The sequence below is a fragment of the Cariama cristata genome, unplaced genomic scaffold (assembly GCF_000690535.1).
Source record: "Cariama cristata isolate BGI_N322 unplaced genomic scaffold, ASM69053v1 scaffold13549, whole genome shotgun sequence".
Lineage (NCBI taxonomy): Eukaryota > Metazoa > Chordata > Aves > Cariamiformes > Cariamidae > Cariama > Cariama cristata.
In genome coordinates this window covers 7,328-26,483 of record NW_009636435.1, presented here as the reverse complement: position 1 = coordinate 26,483, position 19,156 = coordinate 7,328, and the positions used below count along the sequence as shown (strand labels likewise).

At 48.6% G+C, this 19,156-nt stretch overlaps 1 protein-coding gene across 1 annotated transcript in view; it reads left to right on the top strand.

Moving 5' to 3' along the window:
* KANSL1 (KAT8 regulatory NSL complex subunit 1) overlaps positions 1–19,156 on the top strand; it is a gene marked incomplete at its 3' end in the record, with an annotated part of 66,702 nt that overhangs the window by 41,678 nt on the left and 5,868 nt on the right. Inside the window, exons 2-3 of the mRNA XM_009707923.1 lie at positions 9,624–9,765; positions 14,869–14,973. Coding sequence (XP_009706225.1) covers positions 9,624–9,765; positions 14,869–14,973 — 247 coding nt within the window. The remainder of the gene's footprint in view (positions 1–9,623; positions 9,766–14,868; positions 14,974–19,156) is intronic.

Genomic DNA, 19,156 nt, shown 5'->3' with positions numbered 1-19,156 from the left:
ACCGCTCCGATTTCGGATGTTAACTCCATTTCTGCAGCTCAGCCAGACCTCAGACGTGGCACAGGGGTGTGCAAAGACTAGTTAGAAGTTTCTGCAGGTGATGCGGATGGTGTGCCGCCAACCAGCAGCGTTGCTCCGAGCTAAAAAGAAAGAGTGGTAAATAAAATGATTTCCAGTTTACTGATGAGAAACCGAGAACAGTTTGTTTGCTCCGTGTGTCTGTGTGTATCTCCGTAGAATTTGCTGGCTTGGTCCCTGCCCGCTTGCTGGAATTCCTCTTACATGGCATATATTATTTTTCAAAGCATTACATTTACGGGAAGAAGGATAATTGGGTAGAGTGGCTTGTTTTTTACTTTTCTGAGAATGCTTTCTGAAACCATTGCCACTTCAGAAGTATAAATCTTGTTAAGATTAGCCTGATACGAGGTATGTAGATGGTGATGTTCAACAACATAAATAATCCCCTGGTATGTTATTTTAGGGGAAGAGTGGATTCAAGTATATTTTTGTTATGCAGCTTCTAAATGAGCTAAAATTGTCCTGAATCACAGTAAAACCTGTTAGTAGGCAGGAAGGGCTGTGGAGGTGGTTTGGTAGCTTTGGTTTTTTGTGTGCGCTGTGTCCCCTACCTCCCCCCGCCTTGGCACTTGTTTCACTTTGGTATTTTTAATTTCCCTCTTTTTGTTTCCCCATCTGTAGGTCTGTTTGGGGATTGAGTTTTGTACCCGTCCAAGGGTTTCCTTGGCTCCTTGGGCTGTACTTACCTTCCGCGTGGAAGGGATTTGGGGATATTTTGGGGAGAGAAACTACCACGAGAGAGTGGCCTGGGATGAAGGCTTTGGCTGCGGCAGCGAGAAGTGAACCTCAGTATGGCGTGTGGCCTGGGCTGGGGGGGCTGGGGGTCCCGCGGCTCCGTGCTCGTGTTGAGCCTTGGGCCTGACATCGTTTCTGCAACTGGCGTGTTAGAAATTCGGGTTCTGCTGTGCGCGGTTGCCACAGGCTGCGTGGTCTCATCCTGCCGTAATTTCTATGCAGGAGTTCAGGCATCTTTTAATGGCTGGCCTGGGCCAATTTTTTTCTTCTCTCTTTTTTTTTTTTTTTTTCTTTTTTATTAGAAACGAACTAGAGATGCCAAAACAAACCTTTCATATCCTGATCCGAGTGATGGTTGCTCTGTAGACAAAGTACTGCATGCTGTGGCCGGTGGAGTGGTTTGGATGGTTCCTCATCATCAAAAAGGAGGGCAGTTGTGATCTGCTTTATTGAAAGGCAAACGATGCATGGCCCCTGGGTTGCGGGCGGCCGGCCAGCGCTGCCCTCTCTCTTGGGCAGAAGCCTGGCATCCTCGCTTAGCCCTGCTCAGCAGCAAAATACCTTAGGATTTGGGCTCACAAATTTCCCCCGAGCAGTGGGGGTTTTTCAAGGAGGAACAGTGGAAGTAAAACTCTTTACTCCCGGCCTCTAGAGGTCTTCGGTTTTTCTGAATACGGGAATGAATGAAGCGAGTTGAGGTTTGAACTAGATTTAGATGAGTGCCGAGCACACGCTGCGAATAGAAGAGCCCTTCAGAAGCTGATGTTTCTGTCCGGAGGGTGGGGGCGGGCGTTCAGCTGAACAAATTGTTCGCTTTGGCTTCTTCGCAGGCAGAAATGTTATGATCAGCTAATGAGATTGTTCTTGAGCGCTCGTGGGGTTTTCTCTTCCTCCCTTGGAGCTGTCGTGCAAGCGTGTGTTTGGCAGAGTTTAACTCTCGCTCCACCCATCGATCTGGTTTTGCACTGGTCTAAAACAAAAAATAGAAAAGCTTGCTGGTCTGCGGGATGAACCTAAAGAATATATGGGGACGGGAGCAAACTGGAAAATAGCAGCTGAGTTGGGTGCACATCTCTTTCTTCTTTAGTGAGGCGCAATTCAAGATCGTGAGAGTATTTGAAAAAGTTGCATTTGTGTAGCGCATCGGGGATGACGCTTAGATTTTTGTTGTCTGAATTGTATACGTGAGCAGAGCACATGGCTTTTTTCCTTGGGCATATCCTAGGTTTCCAGGGTGTGTGAGCAATGGTAGTGCTGTCGCTAACACGGTCTCTAACAGCAAGTGTCCCAGTATTTCACTTTATTTTCAGTACTGGCATTTGAGCCCCTCAAAAGATGAGCAGAGAAAGGGGATGGGAAACTTTTTTTTTAACCTGATTTTAACGCTGAATGTTTTCCAGTTTTCGATGAATCAACAGGAGTTGATTTAACCGTGAGATTTCTCTTGGCATCTCACTGTTGTTCAGGAGTAGGCATTGCACCAGTACGGACACGAAGCGTTGCATTGCATTCGCGCTGCTGAACTTTGCCCTGGAGCTGCTGCCTTGTGGTAGGTAATGCAAGGAAAGCATGCAGAATTAATGTGGATGGTTTGCCCTTTAATAGTGTTGACAGCTGAATGTCATAAACTGTCATATTTGAAACCGCTTTTGTGGTGTCTTGGCAAGTTTTGTCCCTGCTGAAGATCCCAGGTGGAAATGGGAACTTAGGTCTGGTGAGCCCCGTTTTTGTTTGCTATAGCTGGCAGCGAGATCCCTCTCCTAGTTAAGAACAGTGAATTGCATCGAGTGCTGGTACTTGGGCAGCTCTCAGGAAGGCACAAAGTGCACCTCTGAGCGTTTTTGGCAGGGGTGGGATGCTTTGAGTACAGAGCTGGGAAAGAGGAAGGCAGCGTATGCAGAGATTTTGGAGCAAAATCAAAATTTGGGATGGGACTGTGGCTTCTTGCAATTGCAGATTGGCTGGTGCAGTCCGAGAGATGTGTGTTAAGTGATGATGAGATCTCGCACGTGTATTTCTTCCTGGTTCCTCGGGGAGAGGATAAGTGCGTGAAGGGCGATATGAGGCCAAAAGTGGGTTGTTATCAATCCGGAGCCAGCCAGCTGGGATGTTAGGAGCAGTTCATGGCAAACCAGTAGCACCCAGCATGCTGCTTTGACAAACCCCCCCGACAGATCCGAAGCCTGGTAGACCCACAGGAGTTGAACGTGGACAGTGGCTCCAGCACAACCCCGGGTTTTCAGTGTGGGCCGTGCCTTTGGTGGGAAAGGCTGGGGTGGGACTCCAGCAGGTCAGTGCCAGGGGTGGGATTGGACAAGCCAAGAAAAGGAGAATTTGGCCATACAGCACCGGAGTGGATCACGATGGAGACCTCCGTGAAGAACCAGCTCAGTGCAGACAGTCTTGCAGGGAAAACTCCCTGAGACATTGTTTTACAGCCTCCACTCCCTCCCTTCTCCCTCAGATACCAAAACGTTGACCCTGCTGTGTCTTGGCCAGGTGCTAGAGGCTAAATCCTTCTCCCCAAACCACGGCACATTCGGAATCGTCAAAGTGGAGCCCCAGTTGTGGGTCATCTGGCGTCTGGTCATCTCCTCCTTCCCAATACTGAAGCCTCATTTGGTGGACAGATACTTAATTGTCTTATTGAAGAAATAGCCTGTGCTGTACCTCTTGGGGTCTGACCTAATGCCATGGTGAGCCTTGTACATGCCATCGGCTAACGTCTTTCTGGCTGGTCTCTGCCAGGTGAGAGAGGCTGAGGTTGTGTGTCTCTTGGGAGGAGATCCTGAAATCTGGGGCTTTGAACCAGACCTGGTGGTCTTTGGTGATTTCTTCCATCGAAAGCTGCATAGGAAGGGGGAGAGTAAATACGGAGTGGCCTCTGTGTTGGTAGGTGACTGCGTTTCAGGGGACAGAAAAGCCCCTGGGTATGTGCCAGTAAATAGTGGAGCTGGGGAACCGTATGGAAAGTGCCTGGAATGCTGCAGCGTATTGCCTCCTGTTGCAGCATTCATCTGTATCTTGGCTGGAAGGGAGAGGCCGGCGGTGTCAGAGCCGAGGACTCAGATCCACCGCATGCCCCGGGGTGTGCCGGCTCCCCGGCCCTCTGCCCGGCACGGCGGCTGGGGTGCCGCAGAGCCGGTAACGCTGTGCAGCTCGCCGCGGGCTCGTGCTTCGTTGCCAAAAGCGTTTTCTGGCTTACGGTGAATCTCTCCCATTGCTGTTTCACCACACAGGCAGCTTGGCTGCGTGAAAAGTTTTTCGCTGTTTCTGTGTGTCGCATTTCTCTCTCTTCCTGGCATTGATTCTTTTTCTTCCAGCGCGACCTTTTATTCCTCATTTAACATCAAGATGATTTGGGTTTGCTGAAGTGCTCTGGGTGGCAGAAACAATCTCACTTCAGACCCCCGCGGCTGCTTCTCATTCATTACTGCTGACTCCTAGAAGTGGTTGTGATACGTAGTTCCCCCTCAGCCTCCAACTTTCCCATCTGAAATCTTTTAACTTCATTTTTCGGTGCCGCTCCGTGTCATTATCAGGATGGTTTAGCAGCAGCTGGTGGATCTGCTCCGCTCACTTTGCAGCTGGGCCTTTAGTAGCGCAATCTCCCGGTGAAAAATAATTCTGCTCATCTCTCATTCCCTCGGTTTGTTGGTGCCACCTCTGTCCGCCCCGTTGGCATCCAGCTGCACGGACGTGGTGGAAAGCAAGATGGACTGACGGCCGACACGGGCTCCTTGCCACCGGTTGCATGGTGGAGGGAGGGAACGCAGCTGCTCTGAGGTCCAGAAGAAGAAAAATGAACGTGTGTTTCCTAGGACTTGCTGGGTATAAAACCAACCGGCAGCGGGGAACTCCCATGGGCCTGAATTTTCTCTAAGGCAATAATGTAAAACCTGCTCGTGGGAGGAGGGCATGGGTGTACCATGCCGTTCCTTGGAAGTGGAAAGATCCCTGTGCATCTTCACCCAGAAGTGCTTTGTGGACAGCTTTGACTTGATTTTTATACATAGGCTTGGTTTTAGCACGTATCCTAGGCGGAGGTTTTGTTAGGGAGGGCTTATCTCTATGGAGCTTGTACAGCTTTTACGGCACCTTGACTGCTGAGATGACTGAACGGGGTCTGGCACGGGTCGTACCGATGGAAGTGCATCGACCGAGGTGTTGCTGTGTTCATTGGCAGGGCTGTATTTATATTGCTTGTTAAGAAGGAATAATAAAGCGAGAGAGCCCACACCCCTTTCTGGAGCAGCCGAAGCCAAGCTCTGCGGTGCGTGCCGGCCCTGCCCCTGGGCAGCTCACCGGGCCGGCGGCAGGCGGTCACCTTGCTGTCCCCTTGGCTCTTCTGCCTCTGAAACGGGGACGCTGCTGCCTGGCAGGAGCACCTGGCTGCTGGGTTTTGTTTTCTGGAGTTGACTTGGCCATTTAGGAGAACTGATTTGAACCCATCGTTGCCTGGTTTTTACTTAGGGAAGGACTGGAGCCCACCCCAAGGACTTGGGCTGATGTAAAACGGGATTTTTATTCCCCCCGCCTCCCCTTCTGCAGTCGTATTAAACTAACGACTGGTTTTTAGGAAGAAGTGTTCACCTCTGAGAATTTACTGTGTTGATAAAATTTCTTCCTGTAGTTTCCTAAAGGCTGCCTTTCTGTTGGAGAGACGGGCACGGCACGGTACATCTGGGAGCCCGGCACCGCGGGGCAGGAGCTGTTGGTGCCAGTTTGAGGCTACAGCCACAAAGGGCAGGATTTGAAGTCTTCTCCTGCAGATGGGGAGGGGGATCCCATTCTTCCCTCACCCCCTTCCCGTGAAACCCCGCAGCCTTCATAACCCTGCGGGCTGAGCTTGGCTCAGCTCCCCGCTTGTTTTTCCTCCTCCATCCCAGCCTCCCGGCCCTCTCGGGCACCTCTCGGACACATGCAGGTTCCCTCCGCGTGAGGAGAGAGGTAAGGCTGCTAATTCTGCACGCACGCAGTATTTACAATAAGCACCATCTGCTTAAGTTTGCAGGACGCTGTCCTTGTCGGTCAAGCCGAGTGCCAGGCCAGCTGGGCGAGGGGCGGCTCTCGCCGCTGAGGCCGCTCATCCCAGAAGAGGGATGAATCTACCTAGGAAATTTTATTTTAAAAGGATCAGGCTCCTAAATAATTTATTCCCTGTGCTGTTTCATGAGCTAACTCTGCTGTCCCAGCTGGAGGGGCTATCCCGTGCCCTCCTCCGTAGCCTATTTTAGGCAAGCGCTTGCAGCGGCACCGAGCACACGCATGCAGCGGCACGCTGAACGCTTTCCCTTGGAGGATGCGGGATTTAACTGCTTTGCCGCTGCCGCCGTTACTCCTCGCCCCGGCTTCGCCTCTCGAAGCACAGGACCGCTCTCAAGACGAGCCGTGCAGCCACACGGCTCTCAGTAACCATCTGGCCGTCTCTTCAGTCATCATCTTCAGCTTAATCCAAGTCCTGTTTTGGGCAAGTGCAATAAACTCTTTTATTAATTGTCGTGTTAAAGTCCCTCGTGTTTAGAAAGAAAGGAAGCGGGTTTCTCTGTCCCCCTCCGGAGCGAGGTGTTTGGTTGAGGTTTTGGGTGACTGCAGCGTCTTCAGGGTTCTGTATTTTGTGCGTGGTTGCTACTTTTCTAGAGCTAGCTGAGAAAATTAATTGTGCTTGCAAAAGATTTGTGTAGAGAACAAAGCCAAGGAAGCTGATCGACATGGGGAAAAGACATCCATGTTGCTGACAACACATCGCGGCACAGGGTATAATTGAACAGGCACTGAAAAAGGCTTAATTCTAAATATAGAGGACCACACTACGCTCAATACTGTTTTGGAAAGTGTGGCTGAGCCATCATTATGTATCTTCCCCTCCTCCACCTATGCCGCAGGGTGTCAGAGGATGAAGTATACGTTCCTGCGTTTCGCTTTCTTGGGTTATTTTTGGTTTAAATCCAGTGGGTTTTTCTGGGGTAGGATGTGTCCTGATTTTAAGGTGAAGAGCAGATCTGCTGCTGCTTACGCTGCCGTGTCACTTAGGAATCTAAATGGGCGTAAGGTGGTTTTTATACTTACATCTTGATTTCTGTGTAATCTGAGCAAAAGAATGAGATGTATTGAATGGGGCAGGCCAGTATCGTTCCAGCAGGCATAGGTGCTCTGTAACGTTGCGGAGGCAAACAAGGGAGTTGGCAGTTTGGAGGTGCTCTCAGCAGCTTTTGATATTTCTAAAAACAATTCCCGGTGCTACGTGGATCCCCAGAGAGCAAACTGAAACCTGCTGAGGTCTGGCTGAGAGTGCTAAACTTTCAAGGGATCCTGATAGTCTATTGCATCCACAGATGCTGAAGATGCCATAAAAGCAGACACAGCCATTGCAGCTCTAAAAAAAGAAGAGGTCTTCTCCAGTAAAATTGTTCTTAGCTTCTGAAATGAGGGTATGGTAAAATTTCACTGAAACTTGGCTGGCAGAGAAGTAACGTGTTCTTGCGGGAAACTACGCTGTCGATCTTGCAGGTGATTGAGTTTGAGCATCACTGCCTTTCCAGCGATGCTCGGAGAAACGTCTCCATGAGATAAGGGAGATCTGCTTCCCAAACACCGCTTTTCTACCCTCCGGTGTCGTGGAGGGAATTTTGTGCCATTTAGGCTCAGAGTAGAGAATCCCTCGTGGGGGGGGGAGGAGGGACCGTAAAGCTTGCAAGGCATTCTCCTTCTTGGAACAGAGTAATGCATGACTGGGCCAGAGATCTGGATTAGAGCTGCGTGATCGGGTGATGTTGGGGTGGTGTTGGCAACTGCTCAGCCCGTTGTAAATCAGATTAACCCTGTGGTCACTCGGCCTTGCTGGTAGGGTACATCAGACCTTTACCCAGCCCCGGTGCTCAGCTGCCTTGGCCGCCTTTTGTCTCGGGCTCTGCTGGCTGTATCCTCACCGTAACCGATGGAGGATTAAGATTCTGGTCTTGCTGTGGCATCCGTCTACAATAAATATTAAAATTTCCACCAAATGTAAGGTCAGCGTTGACCAAAATAGAGCAGGCACTTTACACAAGGAAATATTCTGGAGAGGAGGACTTCAGCTCCTAAAAGTGCTTGGGAAATGGTCTTGGAGAGGGCTGGGAGGACCGTAGGCAGCAGCTACCGTTGCCCGTTTTGGTGGAAACCTGGCCTCGTCTAAATTGGCATTGAAGAGATGTCGCCCACGCAGCCAGGAGGTCCAGGAAGAATACGGAGAACGTGTCTTGTTTTAAATGTGTGGGTTTCCCTTGCAGTTCAAAGGAACCAACTCCTCCTTTTCAGGGTATTTCTATTAGTTGATTTGAAACTTGTCGTAACCCTGCTGCCTTTTTTTTGGTTTTGTTTTGCCGAGTGCATTTGGTAGCAGCACCCCTAGATAAGGGCAGATGCTAAGAGGTGTAGATTTTTCTAAGAACCTGATCATTGCTGTTCCTTACCATCTCGGCAGCTGGGGGTGCTTCAGTAGTAAATCTCATTTACCAGCGCTGCTTTTGCTGTAAGGGCCGGTTTCAGCTTTGAAAGGGGTTAATCTCAGCAGAAGACTTCTTGGTTAGATTTTTGGAAGAAAAATCTGGGCATTTCTGTGGCTCCTCTGCTCCGTGTGCTCTCGCTGGGTTCAGAAATGCTACAGAAGGAGGGGGAGATGGGCAAAGGGAATTATTTTGTGATTAATTTCTTAATTGCCAAACATCCAGATGTGGCAAAGGCTTTGTGCGGTGGCACTGGATTTGCGCAGGCGCTTTCTGCTGATGCTTTGTTTCTACACCATGTTGTGGTTTTCTTCCTTTCTGGGTAACCTTCATATTTATCCACTGGAATCTGGATGCTTTGGGTATATTTTCATAATATTATGGCTTTTAATGTGGGAGAGTGGAGCCATGGATTTCCATGTGCTCCTTTCTGCCCTGGAGTGCAGTAGTAAGGGTGGTTTTGTAGCAGTTGACCGTAAAATGCAACGGTGTAGTCCATGCACTAGTGAAAGCGTATTTATGTTCCTGCAGAACCGTACTTTGTGTTTGCAACAGAGATAAAGAAGGTAGGAAATCAGTCAAGAGTTGCAGAGTGTGTGGGTTCCCCCCATGCACCCACACGTGCTCGCCGCCTCTGAGCCCCGGAGATCCGGAGGAGTTCTTCACTTTGTAATTTTCTGATGTTTTTTCCTGGCTTCTTTGTTAGCTTGGTCCAGGCATCAGATGCAGAAATGAAGTTTACTGTTGCCCGCTTTCCTTTGCAACACCTCATTGCAGGGGAGCAGCTTGTGCAAGGTGCTGTTAGCTCTGTTGCTCGTCCCCGAACAGTGGTTACTCTTAAAACCAAAGGATGGCATGTTGTGAAACTTGCCACCGAGTTCTAATTGTGGCCGCTTGGTCCGCGCTGGTGTTTAGGCATCATGACTGATGACAGAGGTCTGTTTTGAAACAGGCTGTGTCGAGGAAAGGAGGGCAGATGGGTTTTGTTTTCTCCGAGACTTGGAAAAGTGGGTCTGGCAGATGTGGCCAGGTAGGACTGGAGCGGCTGGTTCAGCTAAGCGTGGAATAAAATTTTAATGCTTGCATAGGCAGAACTTCAATCACAGGGTACCAAAAGTTGTTTTAATATTGCTCTGCGGAGGCATGGCTTTTATAGCATGTCTGTAGTTCGGTTGGTAATTATTAGCAGTGGCTAGATGGTATCAGTCGTGCCATTCAGTATGTGGCTTTTGATCTAGCTGTCAGTTCTGCTAGGTTTTTTGTGGGCTGTATAATTAAAATCACACTCGAAATAATCCCCCCTTCCCCTCTCTGTTTTTCCAGGAGGCGAAGGGCAGAGTGGAGATGGGCAGCAGACCGTGCAGCCATCGTCAGTCGCTGGAATTGGCTCCAAGCCCACGTCTCAGACCTGGAATACCGAATCCGGCAGCAAACGGACATTTACAAGCAGATTAGAGCCAATAAGGTGAGGACCAGGAGTGCGTTTGGATATGTGTGATTTTGCTTTCTCTGCCTCCTCATGACTCTATTTTCTGATGCAGTGGAGAGTGGGTGTGCAAAGTCTGATGCTTTTTTTCCCCTCCTGCATCTCTCAAAAAGGATATTGCACATTTGTGACTAATTGTAATGCTATGTGACACAGGCTGGGTGTAATTCTTTTCCCTGGTTCAATACGGTAACACGAAGAGAGCAATACCTTACTTTAAAGTCAGTCTTTGGGTACTGAACAAAACTGTTGCTTTTGCATCTGTGTTGCTGTTCCCCATTATTTGAGCCTTTCTCTTTTTTATTTGATTTTTTTGTTTTTAAGAAAAAAACTTTTTGGGAGCAGCTGAAGATAGGGATAAGGAACAACGTGACAACAGACTTAACTGGGGAAGGGAGGGGACGATGGAGGAAGTTAACTTCAGATGCTATCACATAGCACTGGCTTAAAATTGAGTCTGTATCATAAAAAAGACTGTTTCTAGGTGCTGACCTTTCTCTGTGGAAGGAATTATTTTTTTCAGACTTGGTCTCAGATGACAGGAGAATGGGGGAGAGCAGAGAAGGGATGAGGAAGGAATTGTTATCAACTTGTTCAGGCATGCATGTCTAAATGTCAGACCTTGGAGGGAGGAATGTCTGGAGTTTGTGGCAAGGAGGCTCGTGGTATTGCATCAACTTCCAGATCCTCAGGAATTCAGAGTCTGGCAAAGGCTTTTCCCAACATGCGTGGTTCTCTGGGGGCGGCGGGGAGAGAGGCTTCCAGGCGGGTAGAAAGGATGGGCAGGCGAGGGAGGCTGGGCTTGTATGCAGCGATGTAGGAAAAGGGGCTAATTGAGTGAGTGAGGGCTATAAATGACTGGGTGGGAGAGCGTGGCTTGCTGAACGGAATACGTTACTGAGATTAGAGCCGACGGGCTTCTGGGAGGCGGACTGTATGTCAAATTAATGAACCCGTTTCAGAAAGAATCCTTCCTTCTGTCTTAAGAAAGCCCATCACGCAAGATGGTTTCTCAGTACAAAATAGCTAAACATTTGTACACTAGAAGTTAAGTAATGGAAGAAATGAGAAAGCTCATTAATGAAGTGGAAGATTCAGTGCTTTCACTAGATGAGGACCACTCGACAGGGTCGTGAAATGGCCTGGTAATGACTACAAGCATCCCACCTAAGGTTTTTATCTAAGGTTGCAGTCTCTAGGTCTGAATGGAGAATGGCACGGTGTTGTGTCAAAGTTGAAAAGTACATCTGAGGTTTCAGAAAACAGGATGTCATCTTTTTGGATTTGTTCAAACGAAACCTCCTCAACTGCGATAACCCAATACATCAATTTAAGATGAAGCATGCTACTTGCAGTGGCAGAGGAGTTCACATGGTGTGGATTTGGTAGTGACTGAATGAGAAAGTGAGTATCAAATACTCCCATCTTTCTGATAGGACTTGATGGAGATCACCGCTTGCACCCAGCTGTCGTTGTCTTGGTGTCGTTGAGCTCAAGGATGCCTTGTAAAACGTGTTCGGTTTTCATCAATGAAGAACTCGGAGTGAGATTCATAAAAGCAGCCTGGGACAAATATAGGAGACTAGAGAAATGATCGTGTGCTTCAGTAATACAAGAGTCTTGTTGGAATGGATTTGGCTTCAAATTGTCCAAGGACAACAATTAAAGAATTTGGAGACACCTTGTTTTTTCTATCAACATAACTTAACTCCAGCTTATTTGGCCTTAAGGAGGTTAAAATGTAGCTGCTGCAGGAACTCAAAAGTTGCTACTCTTCTTTTTATTTTTTTATTTTAGGTTAATTACCTTTATGTATTAAAGTTCACATCCCAGTGTACCCTTCCAGAAAGATGCATTGTTTTGTCAAATCAAAGCAAGAGAAGGGCCAGGCAGTTGAAAATAACCCTCTCTTTTGAAGGTACACTGCTGCCCAAGTGTCTCAGCAGTAATTCTCTTTCCAGCACATTTGGATCGGCTCAGTCGGAGCCTGGCGAGATGCGGAGGAAAACAACAAATCAGTGAGCCTGTGTTCAGAGTTAGTTGTGAAGTGCTGCGTTTTTGGAGCTTAAAAGTAGTGGGCTGTTGTGCCTTCAATTTTGTATTGGTTTGGGAGAGCGTGTACAGTTAATTTAAGGGACTGGATGTCCGTGAAGGCAATAAGGTGGTTTTGTTTCTTTTCACCAATGTGTTTTGTTGGGCCTTTTTGAGATGGGGTGTGGCGCGGTGCTGGTGTGTCCCCCCACGCAGAGTCTTTGCACCTCCCTGCCTGTGTGGGTGGCAGATGCTCCATATTTGGAAAGGAACAAACAGCTTTTTTTTTTTTTCTTCCCTCTTTCTATGTCTCTTACGAGTTTCGCTCTTAGACAGAATAAGAGGTAAATTAAGATGAAAGGCTCCTGCAGGAATTTTGTTGTAACAGGCTTGGTTGAAACACAGTGACCGAAACTCCTTAAAGACAGGGTTGTTGTGCACATCGTCTCTGCAGACTCAGGTTTGACTTGTGCCCAGACCACCTGAGATGGGTTCCCTCGGTTCCCTTTGAGCTTTTGGTCTGATCTGTGTGCAGCCCATCCCGTGGGGAGGGCTGTGCTCTGGTCGGAGCCGCCAAGTCAAGAGAAATGAGTGATGGGAAGGGTGGGATGGGAGTTAGGAGGAGCCTCTTGCTGGAAGAATTTGCAGCGCTCACGTGAATTTCCTGGGTCTGCAGCGGTGTGTCGGGCTTAGGGCGTGATAAGAGGTGCTGCTGTCCTCTGCGGGACTGTTTAGGACACTCAGTCTCTTCCTGGTGTGTCTTCATGTGTGTCAGTCCTCTTCCTCGCCCGTTAGTCCCTTGGCAGAAGCTGCTGACTATTCAGGACTGAGACATCTGAGATCTACCTCTGTCTGAGACCTGCACGATTGACTTCTCATTAATACCATAATTAGTGATAAAAACAGGAGTAAAGAAGAGCAAACTTACCCATAAATATCGGAAGGGGCTTTCCTTTTCTCTCTTGTTCTGGAGAACGCTGCTGAAACGCAAGTATTGTGTGACCTTGGAATGATTCAGATGCGCTGCTCCTTTCCCTTTCCTGAAAGAGATGTTGCCCTTCTAATTCCTCTCTGTTGTTCAGAAGTGCGTAAATAACAGGAGATTTAAAACTCTTAAAAGCAAAGCAGAGAGCAGAAGCCCTCAGCAGGAGGATGCCGTCCAACCTGCAGGTCTGTAGGTCCGTAGAAGCTGTCTCGTGGGCTGGGAGAGGACGGCTGATGTGCACGGTAGGTTTGGGCAGTTCAGCTTCTGGACAAGGACACCAAACCGAATGTGTGACTGTCACGGGAAGGCTGCCTTAACATTGCCTCTGCTTCAAAGTCACCGCTGAAGGGACATACTTCTAAACAAATACCCATGGTATATAGAATTAGTTACTGCTCCTTCCTAAGGCATAGAGCAGCTCCATTTATACTCTGCCTTTAAGCTGAAGGCAGACGGCCTTGGTGGCTGTTTCTGTTCCTGATGCCCGTGCTTCCCCATCTCCTTCTCTCACTGAGCAAATGAGAAGCCCAGGTGCTTTCCGGAGCGTCAAAGGGAAGCAAGTTTCCTTGGTTCCAGTTTTGCATTCAGTCCCAGTTTCTCCCTTTTTTCATGTCTGCTGTCTCCTACACCTGACATCTGGAGACGACGACCTCTTTGCTGAAGCATGCCTGAAGATGTTTCTAGAAGCAATGGCAAAATGTGGTGGGTTACTTTCAGGGAGGCATCTTTCAAGAGTAGAGGAAAAGCACAGCGGTATTTAATTGAGTTTAGACTTCAGCCTCTCTCCTCCACTCAGCATCCTTCTGGGATGGCAGAAAGCTCTAGAAAATCGTCATCATGTTTATTCTAGAAGCGACTACTTCCTCATGGCTGGTCAGAGGCCACATACAGCTGCGTTTAGTTTATGAACTGTTTATTTAAAGTATCTCTGAACTATGGGCTACCACTGTCTTTCTGGAAAGCCACCGATTTTTTGTATAGAAAATTGTGTCAAGGCATAAGATCAACCTTATGAGCAACTTCCATGGCCACGTGCCGTGGCGTCGGTTGTGGACTTTGAAGGTCCCTTGTAGCTCTCTCCAGATAACATGTCCGGGTTCCCTTCCAGGCTCACTTTCTTCTGACGTACGGTGCAACCTCCAGCATTGTTTTCAAATGACTGATCTGCCCGTTCTTTAGCTGAGCAGCCCTTTCCATAGTTCCTTGTTTGACCAAATGCAAACTTGTTCTGGCTTGTCTTTGTCCCGGACTACATTCGTGGCCTGTAGGTTCCGGCAACACTCTAATCCCTTGCACGTTTTGGCCTGCTTTGTTATAATATTGCTCAGAATATGCGTAATTCTAAAGATTTTCTTTTACTTTGTGTTGTTCGGAGAGAAAGCAGTCGTGCCTTTAGAGTAAGCTTCACTTAGAGTAAAACGTAAACAGGACAACATATGTTAAGCCTGATAAACAGTGTTCTGCCACCGTGCTTTGTCCTGCTAGGTTTACAACAATGGCTTGTTTATCAGTGTTTTTCTTTCCTTAATGAATTTTGCGAGTATCACTTCTTTGAAAAAATCTGCTCAGAGTAACAAGTTTGACTGTAGATTTTTGGCACCCGCTCCAAATTGTTTGCTTGGCTGCGGTGGCGAGTTCCACTTTGTACAACGAGAGCGGTCGTTTCCTACTCCGCGCTCCAGCACGACGTTCTCGCTGGTTTTGCTGGCGTGCAGCTCGCTGGACCTCCGCGCCTGCGGGAGGAGGGGACGGGGTGGGAAGTGGGATGGCGTTTCAGCAGTTTTGCCCGAGAGGGAGCTAAGCGTTTGCTATTAATGGGCTGTGATCTACTATTAAGGCATGTGATCTGGCTTCAACCACTGTCCTTCCCCCTCCCGAGTTCAGCTTAGATGTCAGGAAAATCCAGGCAGCAGGGGATTCGGTTTGGCATCATGTCTGAAAAATGCGGTGGGAATGCAAGCCTTGCCATGCAGCGGTTGTAGTTTCTGGGGGACAATGGATGCGCAGTTTCCCTGCCGAGACCAAAGGACCCACAGTTAATTCCTCTTCCCTTCCCTCTTTTCCAGGGGCTGATAGTTCTTGGTGAAGCATCACCCCCTGATCCTGCAGTAGATGATGCATCCCGTCCCGTTAGTGCTGAAGTTAAGCTGGAGCCCGGGGCTGACCGGCTGGTAAGTGCCAGCAGCAGAAATAACTGGGTCCAGAGAATTCACGTTCATGAATTTTGGGTAGGAAAGGTTCATCTTTTAAGCTGCGGTGGAGAGAGATGCTCGAACCGTGTGTCTGGCATGGGACTGGCCTCCTGCAGAAGCACCTCTCCGCGGGACTTCACGTGGGGACTGCTGATCTGTTGGTCTGTGGAGCTCGCCCCCCTCCCAAATTATTTTGAGGTTAATGAACGATAGGATTTAAACACCTTTTAGAACAGAGTTCCTCGGGGTACCTTTGTAATATGCATTAGCATTTTGTGAGCTTAAAAATCCTAACTAATCCTTTCCCTCTAGCAAAAAAGTACCTTAAACTGAGAGCAGCACAATTAGCAAAGGCTTCTAAAGATGTGGCTATTAATACCTGAGTGTTACCGCGTGGAAAAGAAGCCAGTGATTTCAGTGAGATGCACTGGAAACTATGCGGAGTGCCAGGTATTTATTATTTAATGCAGAAATGTAGGCCACAGACTAAAGGCTTGATCATACTGTTCAGCCTGGCTGTGATTACTTTTGATCCTGTGGGACACGTCAACGTATTAAAATGGAGGATTTTGAAGTTGTGGTGTAGTACTAAGAGAAGGATGGTCCCTACGTGGCTCAAACTCCTGTTACCATGCTGCGGCACTCCTGCTTTTCTGTCCCAATGCCGCGTTTGGGGAGAAACGGAGCTTCACCGCAATGGGAGTGCTTGAGTTTCGTAGGCCAGTATTCAATGTAGTTGATAGAGATAAAAAACTTAACTAGAAGTGACTGTAAAATTGTACTTTGAGTGTTTTCTCCTATCACTGGCAAGACTTTGTCAGACTTTTCCTGATACTGAATGATAATACGAAATATTGTGAAATTTTGGATTAACACGGGACCACAAAGGGGTTATTACAAGTGCTTGTGATCAAATGTCTCCTCGCTTGACGCTGGCTTTCAGGTGTGTGTTTGGAATTTAAGTCTTCGAAAACTCTGCTGGGTAATTCGGTGCGATGAGCAGGTTTTGCTCACGACTGAAGTAGTAGCTGATGCTGCAGATGAAACCAGAGCCATGCCGGAGGAGCGATGGGAGGCTGGAGAGCCAGGATGACAGGGGCTGCTACAGATCATGATTGAATCACAAGCATTACGCAGTGTCTGGGTTTGAACAGTGATGTCCGTCTGTCGTGTGGCCCCCCCCGTTTTTCATACTTTAACCCAAAAAGTGCTCGGAGAATAATAAACAAGCGCAGTGACAGCATGCTCTGATTCACTTCAGAAATAGCGTGCTCCTGCACTGATGAACTGGCTGTTACTTGGGAGCTAATCTGCAAATGCCAGGCTGATAACGGAGATAAATGATCAAATTTAACAGTGATAGGAAGAATATTTTCTTCCTTACCTGTTCAAATCAGGATGTTTATCTGACATGAGTGTATTTTCAGCCTGGGACTCTGCGGATGGAAGGGCTATGCCCCACCTGACTTTGTCCCTACATGTTAAAGATGTTTTCCTTACACTTACAAAATCACCACATTATCCTTTTCTAGATTGTCTTAGACATCATCTCTGTATGTATAGAATAGAAAATGTCTGTAGATTTCTGATGTATGGAAAAGAAAATGCTTGCTTGGCCAAAACGAGGGCTGCCTGGTTTTGCTGCTCACCGCCATCTCACCGTTGCTGGGTTTACGCTTTTCCTGCATTGTCCCTTTTCTCATCCCTTTCACTTGGCTATGAGCTCTTCAGACAGAGACTTTTATTACTGCAGTGCTCGCGCGATGGAGATCCGTTCCGTCTTGCAGGTCTTGGAGGTAACAGTGACACAAAAAAATACTGAGAGCAGTGAAGAACAACATTTCAGCGTAAAGCAGGCTCCAGGTTCCTACTTAGCACCCGTATCTCGAAGGGTAACTCCTCCTGAAAAGGACTTTTTATTCCCCATCCACACGTGGGTTCTGGTGGACGTGCCCATCGCTCCACGCTGCCAGCTTCTCTGCAGCACTGCTGGAGGTGTCAGCCACCAGCAACGCTGCCTCCAGGCACCCACCTTCTGCATCCTGCTGCTGGAGGGTTTGTGCTTCATTAGACTTGCTCTTAAGGGTGGGGTGTTGAGTCAGAGCCTTGATCTGCTCAAAGCCAGAGATTAGCCCAGAGACCATTCCTATTGTGTTAGGACATTTACTGGAAGGGTATCTCTTGAGCCTCTCCTGGAGAGGCGCTTATCTTTTTGGCACTGTCGGGGCTGTTCAGAATGAGGGGGGTTTTTTACTTTTTTGTTGTTGTTGTTCCCTAAACTGGCAGAGTAAGAGGCATGTCTGCATTGTGAAATAAGGGGAGAATCCATCCTGTCTCATCCCCAACTCCTTTTTGGATCTCATCCGCTCATGAGTACCTCCCTTGGCCGGCATGAATGCAGGATACGTGTCCTCGGGCATCGGCTTGATATGTAGGATGTGGCTGGTAATCCCTAGGAGGGACTAATCCTATCGTCAGTGGAGGGAAGGGCTTTGCAAAGAAAGACCTGGGAATGTCTGTTGGGACCTGGAAGCTCATAAATATTTTTACCTGAAGACAGGAATAACACAAAGCCCTGAATAACTCAGCTGTTGATATTGGTTCATTGCTTGTATTGCCAGTCTAGCGAGAGGGGGGCACTTAAAGTTTTCAATAGTAAATGAGAAAGATTGATGGAGTGTCTTGGTAAGGCTTTTCCCTGCGTTAAGGGTTTGTTTCTAGTAATAGGTGAAGGTCTGAACCTGGCTGTAGTTCTTCGATTTTTGGGGGGAATACGGGGACATTCTTAGTGTTGGGTGACGACTACCTGCCAGCACACAGCTTCTTTACTGCCGCGAGAGCCCCTGGTAGTCTGCAGGCTACAACAAGCAGGTGTGCTAAACCTGAATCTTTGATGCCCTCCCCGTAAGAGTCCTAGGCATCCTAAAGACCTGGCCTTCCAGACCCCAGGCATACCCAAAGCAGAGGGAAGAGCTCACTCTGGAGCATCGATGTGATCCTGCTGGGATGAACGCTCCTCTGGATCCCAGCTTGGCCTCCCAGCCACCCCCGGAGGAAGGCACTGCCTCAGGAGGTGCATCCGGAGCTGGTGCAAGAGCTCTGCCTCTGCTCGGAGCCCCGATGTTGGCTCTTGCAGTCCTGTTCGTTCCCCCATTGCTCATGTCAGAGCCTTGTTAGGGTACACCCATCTTCAGCGTGATAAGGTGAGCCTGGGCTCTTTCTGATAAACACACTTTGGATTGATGCTTTCCAGCTCCTCCACGGGAAGCAGAGGGGTCACCCTCCATTCCTATCTTAAACCACCAAGCCGGAGACAGCTCTTGGAGAGGAGGTTCCTCCTTTAAGACCCTTTCTGGAGAAGAAAATAAATACCCTATTTCAAAAGAGCTTATGAGTCATGTGTACCCGCCCTCCTGAACCGTGGGTGCCTCCGGCGGAGGTGTCACGTGAAGGCTCAGCCTTGCCAAGTCTTTGGAAACCAGAGGGAAAACGTTCAGCTCCTGCACTGACTTCACCTCGCCGGGGTGCTGCGTTGTGCTTGCCCAACGCTTCTGCCACGATCTGATCTCGCCCCTACGTCTGTGTGCTCCGACCGAGTGTCGGAGACGAGCCCGTCCGACTGATCCTGTCTTTGCTCCCCCCTGGGAGAAACATCTTTTTTAGCAGAAGTGTAGAAAACCCAGCAAAGTTCCTCAAACAGGCAACAGGCAGAAGTTGTCCGTGTTAGAAATTGCTCTTCCCTTGGTGAGTCAGGTCTCTGCTATTCTGGAAACCGTTAGTCCCGCACTGCTGTAGCTCTTCGTTGGGTTGGGGGAGTGATTGCAGGGAAGATTTTAATCAATGCAAGACCAATGTTTTTGAGATGGAGTACGTGAGAAGCAGAGGGGCCGGCTGGCGAGCCGGCCATCTCTGTAGATAAGGCAGACCTTTTCTTTTGTCTTTTTTTGCTAGTACTTGAACTGCACCACCGCCCTTGCGTGCACGAAGGGGGAAGCCCAGCTAGAGAGACATTGGCAGTGAGCATAGGAAGTGCTGCACGGAGGAAGAAATTAAGCTTAACCCTGGGGAGGAGGAGGAGCGTGTCTGAAAACAAAAAGAAGGGGCTGCAAGGATGAGACGGGGGGGTGATGAGTGCCAGGGGTACAAACACACTGGACCTGCT